At 26.9% G+C, this 10901-nt stretch overlaps 1 protein-coding gene across 7 annotated transcripts in view; it reads left to right on the top strand.

Moving 5' to 3' along the window:
* LOC106683260 (facilitated trehalose transporter Tret1) overlaps positions 1 to 10901 on the top strand; it is a 49986-nt gene that overhangs the window by 23894 nt on the left and 15191 nt on the right. For 3 of the 7 annotated variants that reach the window (XM_014424625.3, XM_067047163.1, XM_067047164.1), the window contains exon 2: positions 10549 to 10649. In XM_014424625.3, coding sequence (XP_014280111.1) covers positions 10553 to 10649 — 97 coding nt within the window. In that variant the 5' untranslated portion in view covers positions 10549 to 10552. Of the gene's footprint in view, positions 1 to 5265; positions 5375 to 7261; positions 7405 to 10548; positions 10650 to 10901 lie in introns of those variants that run through there. The other 4 variants (XM_014424621.3, XM_014424622.3, XM_014424620.3 and 1 more) reach the window with 4 other exon arrangements.

Genomic DNA, 10901 nt, shown 5'->3' with positions numbered 1-10901 from the left:
AGGATTTTTACCCGATATGCAAAGAATCAACCTTCATCAACCCTGACCGGGAAATCGGAAATAGTGGAGAGCTCCCGATCTTGTTCAATCTCATTCTCAAATACTACTGAACACAGTTTTATTATCTTTTGTTAAACTATTAATAAAGTGATGTTAGATTATCGTCCCAAGAAATTCTTACATTAGATTTTTTTTTGTTAATATATTGATAGATATTATAATCTGCCGCACAGTGAACAATAGGTAATAGTGATGAATGATCATATTCATACTAAAATAAAATAAAATAAAAATAAAAATAAATAAATGAATGACCAAAAAAAAATCTCTCTTAAAATATATACAAACAGAAGGATAGACAAAATGAACATAATCAAACTATGTGTATGAAAAAAATAAATAAATAAAATAACATAATGATAAAATAATAGTCACATTTACACTCTTATATACAATATTTACACAATCGACCTGAGGATCCCTGAGCCCACTATATCCCCCACATGTGAGGTGTAGAGCAGAAATCAAAAGATCCCAGCGTATCTCTCACCCCCCATCACTGGTAGTGAGCCAGTGGAGGCTGAGCAAGTGCGCTAAAGCCGGAAACACTCACCTTGAGTGAAGAATCTGACCATTGCCAGAACTCCAGTCGTCCATGTTTATTTTGCAATGTCTCTAGACCACTACCGTTTCAACCTTCTATGTGGGCTATAGAGATGGGTGGAACTAGATAGGGTTTGAACCAAAGGATTAGGATGGTTGGAAAAATTATTAGAATTTTTAGAAACATAAAAATAGATTTTTTTTTTGTAGGTAGAGTAAAAATCTTTCATAAGACAGAGTGCAACGAATAAAAAGTCACACACAGTTTAAGATTCCTATACGCTAAAACACACCTCCCATTTCTTTTTTTTTTACTACCCCGCGAAACCGCTGTTAAACATCAGATTTAAGTTAGGCCATTGACTGGTCTCTTATTTCTTGCTCTGGTGCTCTGAGCCTTCTACCAATTTGCGCTGTATAGTCTGCTACAGCTCTCCAATTTTCCCTGGATGAGATTCAGCGGGCCAGAGCGAAACTCAATTAAGTATAGGTGTATCAATGTGTATAAGAATAACATAAACAAGCGGAAATATTAACATCAAAGGGTTAGCGGAAAGTAGACAAAAGTATAAACAAAACAGATGAAAATCTAGGAAAATATAGATGTTAATTTCCCAATAATCTTGATGAAGTATTATGAGACTTAAATATGCTTACTATGTCTCAATATTATAAATTAAACAATAAAATTGATTTTAGTAGGATTTGGGTATATATAATTTTAAGCATTTTGGGATTTTGAAGCCTGTTTTTTAATTTTTTTTATGCACGGAAATCCGATCTAATCATCATGGACGAAATAATGGTGCATTTAAATAGCTTCGATCTGAAAGCTAATAGGCATCTTCCAGTTCCATGAAAATGCTGAAATCAATTCATAAAATTTTGATTTCTGGATATTCGGAAAAAATATAATCTGAAGAGTTATATGTAGAAACGTCAATTGGCACTCAAATTGAAGCTAGTTCAATTCATCATAAAGTAGTGTATAACGATTGTATTAGTAGAAGTAGCTCTTTCCCAGATATTTTGCAAAATAAATCACAAAATATTGATTTTTTGTTATTTAGTAGAAATATTATTAATTTACCATTAAAAAAGTGGTACAATAATGGGCTACCATTTTGTTTTAGAGATAATGGCCATATTAAATTGTATGAGGAACGCATGAAAAATATAACATAAGAAACTAACTTTTAAGTTCATAATGTTTAAGTCAAAATCACGTGCTTAATAATAATGCATGAAATATAGGCTACCATTCTAATGTTAAATGTTCATGAGAATTGTTAGATTTTATTTTATTGTTAACGAGAAAATTAAGTTAAAATAAATAACGAAGAGTTCAATTGAAACAGTTAAAAAAACCCATTCACAAAAGTACCAAACTTTAGATTAGATTTACATTTAAATTTAAACTTTAAATAAAGGCTAATGGAGAAAGTTGAACCTGAACTCAAGAAAAACTTCAGAGATTGTGTTCCATCTAGTTGCACTCCTAAATTCCAAAACTTGCGGATTTTAATAGTCGTGCCGATTCATTTCCAAAGTTCAAAAGTTGATTTCTCCTAATAATTTCATTTTGGAATTTAAAATTGACTTAATTGTAGACAACTGAACTGAAAAAGAGAGTAGCATTAGTTGTTATTAGAATCACACTGGTAGACCATACTACCAGCTCCTTCTAAATATATTCCTCTTAGAGGGTCCATATTTTTCAAGAAATATAACATTTAGCTCCGTTTATGATGTGAATTTTTCAGGCAGTTACTATAGATTAGGTCTAGACTGAAATCAAGTTAGCATCACCAAAACTTCAGATGTAGGGAATATTTTTTCACTTGCTTTGCGAAAAATCCAAATCCCAGGATATGCGTTATTTTCTAGTAGCTATTGAAAAAAGAAAGAATATGTATATATTTGTTAACTGAATAGCAGCAACTTGATCAAACTTTTTATTGATGAAAATGAGCAAACGCTTTAAGAAAATGTTTTAATTGAAGAATCCTCTAGCAAGTGTTTCTTAAACTATCTTGTGATGTGTGATAGTGAAGCTTGAGAGAATATTCAATCAACGATAATTTTTAGAGAAATTATTTACTTAAATTTATAATTTTTCTAGTTTATCATAATTATTAATTCAGTTTGTTGTTACTTTTTCAATTTTATATTACTTTCTAAAGTGAATTTTTAACATAATTTTCTTATTTCTAATGATATACACCTATTATATCGATTGTATATTTCAAACTGAAAAAAAAAATTTCTCTTATCTTTTCAAGTTAATTGTCAAATCCTCAAGTAGTATATATTTATCCTTTTTTGACTACTGTTAAAAATGTGAAATAAAGAAAATTAAAGATACTTGAGTGGAACTTTTTAAAACATTCTTCTTTTAATGAGGGCAAGACTTCTTTGATATCAAATGCCACTTAATTGTAAGTTGATGTATCGATTTTAATCAATATCGTTAGAGCCGTTTTGAAGAAAATTCTTAAAAAGTGTATTTTGCTTGACTACGTTATCTGGACCCTATAAAACTCAAAACGTCTACTTCCATCGAAAACTCGAATTTTAAACTTTTCAAGATCGCAATATTTCCTCTTATTGCATATACGATACACAAATTAATGTAATAAGCTATGTTTTTCTTACTGGTTTCCCGGCCTAGTGGCATTTGTCATTTTGCTTCATATTACTTAGGGCCTTAGTTTTCACGATGTGATATAATTATATTAATAGTACATCTGATTTTTTTCTTATATAGTGTTGGTTTCAATATTTCATCTGCTTCAAAACGCTCTTATCATCCGTACCTATCATTGTGTAAACATATTTACTTCGTACCAATAATAGGTACTGTTATCGATATTTTCAATGTTAGAAATCTCTGCCTTGATTTATCTGTTTTCGTTGATTAAAAAAACATGGAAAATATATTCTAAACTATATGAATTACTTCCGTGGTTTTTTCCCATTTATAATTACAATTATTAAACAAAATAGTCTTTATTGATTAATTATTAACTTGATAAATATTAATTATTATAAAATACTTATTTTGATGTCCAATTTATTTCATTCCACTTTTTGATTACCTTAATGAAAACAATATATAGTTAAGAGTCAAAATTAATGACTGCCAAACCTAGTTGGGGGAATAAAAAATGGAGATTATCCCGAAGATACAAAAAATTAATTACAAAAATTAAGTACAAACAACAAAATTGTGCGTTATTTATCTTCAGAAAATGGTTCATTTTTTACCTAGAATATTCGAGGAATACAGTAAATGTCATTAAAAAGTAAATATTGGAGTGCATACGAAGATGTATTAAATTTATTCAAGAAAAATCTTAAATTTTCGTTTATCTTCCATTCGCCGAGCTCCATACCCTTAAAACTACCGAATAAATACATAACTAAAAAACTTAACATATTACACTATTTAAAATAGAATAAATCCAAAAATTTAATTCAACAATAAAAAACTTTATTTATATTATCTTATTTAAAATAGAATAAATTCTCTAAAACATGAGCTCTAATAGACGTTTAATAAAAATAGTTCCTTATATATATTATTTCATAAACCAAAAATCAAAAAATCAACATTTTGTGAATTTATTTTGGTAAATCTCATGGAAAGTACTAATCCTACGAAAATATTGATTATATACTACTTTATAGGATATTCAACTGGCTTTAATTAGAGTGATGACATACATCTGTAGGTCTAATATAGTTCCTGAAAGATAGTTTTTCATAAACTAAACATTTTTTGAAAAATATTGAAAAATCAAATTTTGTGACTTTATTTTATAATATAAAAGCTACTTAACTAACCTCTACAAAGATAAACTTCATAAACTAACTTAGAGCAAATATACATATGTACGTCCAATGATTAGTGAGATATATCTTTCCCAAAATAAATTTACTATCAACTAGTTTTTCGTTATTTTATATTGAAATTTGAATATTCAATTTCTTATTGAAGTGTATCTCGGGAACTATTGAACGTAAACTCTCTATTAGGAAACTCATTCTACTTTAAATGACGTCATAATTGGTTTTTTAGTGATGTTGGTAGTTTTGAAGTTGGAGCTTCCAATGAAAAATTTTTTTTTTTTTAATGTTTTGAAACAGCAGCTATTTTTTATTCACCCTAACTATGGTTAACTACCAATAACTCATCTATTTAGTTCAGTAATTATATATAATTTTCAGTAAATTAATCAAAAATTGGAGTAAAACACCTGTCTTTCATCCCTACCCTCTCTTCCCCGGGCTGATGAACTATACCCCAGTTAAATAATGTCGCATTAAATAAAGTTCTTATAAATTATCTACATACTGGCTCCTTTTAACTTCCACTCACATAACTGAAGATCTGTGACAAGAGCACAATGAGTGACAAGTGTGGAAAACTACTAGGCTAGTAGAGAATGAGATGGAAATTGGTTCTAACTAGTTCTTGACGCTATATCCTTTAGTAATTTGCCTAGAGTAAAAGGTTTTACTGAATTGGTTGATAAGGGATGGCCACTCAATTAGGGGCAATTCTGAGTCAGAGAGCTTACTCTTAGATTTGGAGCATGATGACCGGGTAATCATGTTGTTAAAGGGTTGAGCCTTTTTAAAGGAGGCTCAGCTTCGGAACTAACTCATTGTATCGTTGGACTGCCATCTGTACTTACAGTTTTTTTCTGAAGACGAAGACTACAACAAGACTCAAAATGAAGATCCATCAATTAATTAAGAAATTAAGGTAACTTCATCACCAATTATGGTATAATAATTGTAACCATGAAAAACAAATTTCAAAAGTGTTATCTTGGATTTCATCTTGAAAAATTCAAATTCAGCATAATTTCCTTATGACAGGAATATATATTATAAAATTAATATTCATAAAGAATCAGTAATTTTTAAACTAAATACAAATTAATAACTCAAATTATTATTAGTTATTGAAAATCTATTTCTTAAAGAATTGCTGGTTTTAAAATTTTATGCTGGACAAAGATGAATAAATAAAAAACATTAATCAATTATTTCATAAGAAATATGTCACTTAATTAGTGTCCAAGTAAAAATTAAAATAATTCAGTACTAAAATTTTTTTGGTGAATGTGACATAAAATAACTACACAAAAAGCCATTGTAGTCTCAAAACGAATAATTTATTAATCTTATCAAATTTTCACCCATTTGGGGGGTTAGTGCACAACTGAAAAAAACAAAAACAAATTGTACAGTAAAGGGGCTTACCATTCAGAACTGTAAGTCATTTGACTGTATAATGTGAGTTTTGCTTTCAGTTGTATGCTAATGTCCTGATGATGCCTGAATATGAAAAAATTTGGCAAGATTAATAAATTATTCTTTTTGAGACTATAATTGCCTTTTTTTGTACTTCTACTCAAAAATAGTCTACACCACTTTGGTATCCTGTTTTGGCATAAAATAAGCAAATCTGATTAGAAATGCATTTCAGAAATGATTTATGATTTATAAAGTATCTAAAAAATAAGTTAATGATCCGGTTAAATTGGAGAAATAACTAAGTTAAACAAATATTTTTTCTAAAAGTTTTTTAATTGAATTATTAGATAATGTATGAAGCTTCACAATTGCATTAAAAATGGTTGCAGGAAAACTTACTGGAAAAAATTCCTATTAATATATTTTTTCAAAGTGAACGTTCAATTTCATTAATAAAACGTATACAAAGTGCTAAACTTCAGTTAAAAAAGAACATAAAACCTAAATATTTCATTTTGTTTTCAATGAATACAAGAGAAAAAGTAAGTTCTTTATAGTCTATAATTACACATAATTATGTATTTATTTGAGAAAAAAATATTTTTAAGAATCAACAAAAATATATGTGGCAATTTTATAATCTTCAGGCTTTTCATTTTAAAGAACAAAGACCCACAACCTTATGATTTAGGAATACTGCTCAATCATTTTCTTTGAATTACAGTTTAAGAATGTAGATAATATATCTTAATTTAATAATTGTTTATTTATATCATTAATAATTCACTAATAAGCTCTAGGATTCCAAGAAATATGGAAATGAGTAAACATAAACTAAAAATAAATACCTAGATGCACCGGTGACAACAGTTTAACATTTAGTATATATATATATTTTTTTTTTTTTTTTGTCACTTTTAAAAGAAAAACAAGTCTTTGCTGGAAAAATGAAATTAATAAAACTGTATATCTTACAACTTATATATATATATATATATTTCTAATTTCTTTACAAGATTGATATAGTTACAAATTTCTGCATAAAAATAAGTTGCTATTCAAATTGTTTTCATCAGCACATTGCTTACAAATTAACCTCAATTTTCATAACTTATATGCTTTAATATGTTGTAATGCTGGAACTTACTATTTAGAAAGATTTAAGAAAATTTTTCTTCAAAATTTTCCTTAAAATCATTGATATATCATGCACCAAGTAGAACTTTATATCTTCATATTTCAATTTGGGGTGGTCATTAAAATTAAACTTCAAACTGTATCGAGTGGAAAGATAAAAGACATCTCTTGTCATGATAGGAATTTTCACAATAAAATCATAATCAAATAACAAATAAATTTCTCAACTAATTAATGAAATATCTACTATCATCTATGTATAAAGATAAACCAGTATCTCTCTCTTCAAGAACTGTTGTTTTCATGTGTGCGTGCCCATTTAGTTAGTGTGTTATAAAGGAGTAGATGGATCACACGGATTAAGCACAAACATAGGACCATGCCATTAGAAATGAGGTATGTTGGGATTTATTTTTTTAATTTGTAAAACTTTATTCAAAGTTAAAGCACAACTTACAAATAAACATTTGAAATAATTTTTAAAAACTAAATTTTTTAAAAATAATTTCTGACAATCATAAAAGTTTCATTTAATAATAAATAAAATACTAAAATCTATAATTCTTACAATTAAACAAGAACTAATTTCACTTTTTTTTTTTTTTTATGACAAACAATATTAATTTCTTAATTTTGCTATTGTGGAATACTGCTATATTCTTTTATAAAAATAAAGAGCACTATTTATTGAACACCAATATAAATTATTTAGAAATAACTGTAGCAAACAAACATCAAATTATTTAACTAGCAAGTTTCTATATAATACTCTAATAAGAGGAATACTTTTTAAATTTTAAATCATTAATTGCCATATTTAACAAATATATTTTAACTGTACTTTCGTGAATTAGATTTTTCAAAACTTCTAACAGGCCTTTTACATCCTGATTACAAAACTGCTTTTTTAAAAAAGCTTGTATAATCTACATCATGATGTTTTGGAAATTTCTCACCAAATTACATCCATAAAGGTTTCTCTTCAGCATTATTTAACAATAGTCTATTTCATCGTCTTTTCTATTTCCAAACATAGACAGATTTTTTGAATGGTTATTATCCTCCTAATCCTTCATATTTGTTTTTCAATACTATAATCATAAATAGGAACCAAGATTATAATTATTTATCCAGGACTGTTTCATTTGTACTTTTTTATTGTAGTTTTAGTATTACTATTTCTCTCTTTTATCATTACAGCAGTTACAAAGTACTGAACACTATTTTTACAATGTTTAATTTTTAATTTTGTTATTTTTTTTTTTTTTTCTTACGAATGAAAGTTAATTATGACTAAACATTAATTTACTATACGATTGTATTATTCTTAAGAAAAATTTATCCTCAATTAAAGATTATTTTTTATAATTTAATTCTTATCAATGATCCAGCCATGTCTTCATTGATATAGTTTTTTTAATGTTTTTTTCTTTGAGATATAAGTGAAAACTAAACAGTATTTATTTAAACAAGACTTGAAGGATATTTAATCTAATATTAAGGAAGTAGTTTTAATATAGTCGTTTCATTAACAATGCTATGTATAAATTAGAATTTTATAAAAGAAATTTTCGTCATTTAATATAACTTTTGAAATAAAGAAATAAGCTCTATTAAACATCACACTTCTACATCAGAAAGGTTCAATTCGTATAATATAAATATTTAATGATTTTTTTACTTTCCATTTTCGTTTATTTAAAAATATATAAATTTGAACAAAGTTTCGGAGTACTCATTCATTCTCAAGATTCCCTTTAAGAGACTAGCTAGTTCTCTATATTTTAAAAATCTTTTTTTTATAACTAACAAGATAAAATTATATTGATAAGACATAGGGAGGTTCGTTAGCTGTGATATTTGTTTGTATATACATGAGAACCTTGGGAACAGAGTTGCACTCTAAAAAATCAATTAATTTTATTTATTTTTAAATGAACAAAAATTGGAAAGTAAAAAGTCACTAATTATTAATATTTAAAAAAGTAAGTATTTTAAGTTTGTTGATTAATATTAAAAAAAGTGATCTTAAACTTTCCATAGGTTGATATTATTCATCATTTCAATAATATCTTTATTACCTGAATAAATGATATCTTAAATTTAAAATTAATTTGATACTGGTAATCAATTTTACTATGAGGCTTCTCACCGAATGCCTTCAGGAATTGAAGAAAAGTCAGCCATATATCAGTCATCAATATCAATAGGTCAATGGAAAAATTTCATTCAACTTCATTTCAATTGGATGATCTTTATTAATGGTATATGTGAGTGCCAGTCAATGTGAAGCAGCCTTGAATAAAATCAATTAATCTCAGTTATGAATCGAGTAACGGTAAAGGAAAATCAAAAACCAACGTTAGATACCCTAACGAATTTCTTGTGAATGGGTAATAAAATTAAAGTATAGATTCTTCTTCTAGTATTTCAAGAGAAAATGGAAATCTCAAAACATCAAATGGGAATTTAAAAATATCAATTGGAACTTTGAAAATAACAAATGGAAATTCAGAAACACCAAAGAATAAAATTGGATATTTGTGTGGGCAGAAATAGAGTATGAATAAACAAAATTAAATAGATTTAATATAATAAATGCTTTAGTTGTTAATATTTAGTATCTTTATATATATATTTTTTTTTTCTTGTTTCGTTTTCATTTAAGAGGTCAATTAGTGAATTAATGTATAACATTATACAAAGCTAAAGAGTTCATTTATTTTGAAAGTGCTATTATCAAAAACAAATAGTCTATCATTTTTGTTTTGATGGACCTTAGAAATTGAGGAAGGCTTCTGATTCTAGAGTGCATGTGATCCTACAAGAATAGGGCAGTAACTGTGGAATGAAAAACATCCGTTGTCTTTTTATAACAATTCCAATAAAGCAAAAAGTATTAAAGGTGGTTCTTTTATTGTGGCTGATATGCAGTAAGGTTGGGTTTGAAAAAATACCTATAATACTAAATGGTTAAGACTTAACATTTGGTTAACACTTTATTTTATATAACTAAAATAAATATAATAATCTACTTTAATATAGTCTTTGATAGCTAATATATCTGTCTAAAATACACTTTTAATAGCTTCTTTTTTTTTTATGATAGTTGATATATAAAGACTCACTATACCAAAAATTGCCCTAAATTGGTTTCACTTAACCGATGCTGATGGTTATTTAAGTGCGAAATAAGAAATTTAAAAAAAATATTTAATTTCACATTATCTGTATTAAAATTTTTTTCTTTATATTCCCAATTTATTCTCAATTTGTGATACTTTGAGGGTAGGTCAGATCTACTAAACTACAGATAAAACATGAAAGAAGTTTTGTCACTATACCCATAGCAACAATGGTAACAAGAATCATCATTTATTCACTAACTAAACATTTGTTAGTGATTATAACCAATTACATTTTATCTTTATCTTATATTCAATTATAGTTTACCTTTAGCTCATAACTAATTAAATTACATTTATTTTAACTTAATTATGGATTATTTAAAAAATTAATTTTATCTTTGTTTATTTGCAGTAAAATGGACGGGGAGGAGAGCCATGTGCCTATGGTTGGTAGCAACCATCAACCAAGTGGAGAGTCATCCAAGTTACCCCAGTATCTCTACACATTAGCAGGTCAGTTTTACATAGATTATTTTGTACCCAGGTAGTAAAAAAAATTAGAAAGGTTAAAGTTTAATTGGTTAAAGAACATAGTTGGTTTATTTAATTTAATACTCGGAATAATAACCACTGCAGGAAGATTGAATTTTCTACAAATTACCAATTTTATCCTATAAGTACTTAAGAAAAAGAAAATACTGAGACTAAGAAACTAAATTCAATCAGGATCCCCTTTTAATGATTTGATTCATCAATATTCAGTAT

Source organism: Halyomorpha halys, unplaced genomic scaffold (assembly GCF_000696795.3).
Source record: "Halyomorpha halys isolate HHAL.00 unplaced genomic scaffold, Hhal_1.1 Scaffold474.1, whole genome shotgun sequence".
Classification (NCBI taxonomy): Eukaryota; Metazoa; Arthropoda; class Insecta; order Hemiptera; family Pentatomidae; genus Halyomorpha; species Halyomorpha halys.
This window is presented reverse-complemented; position numbering and strand designations above follow the sequence as displayed.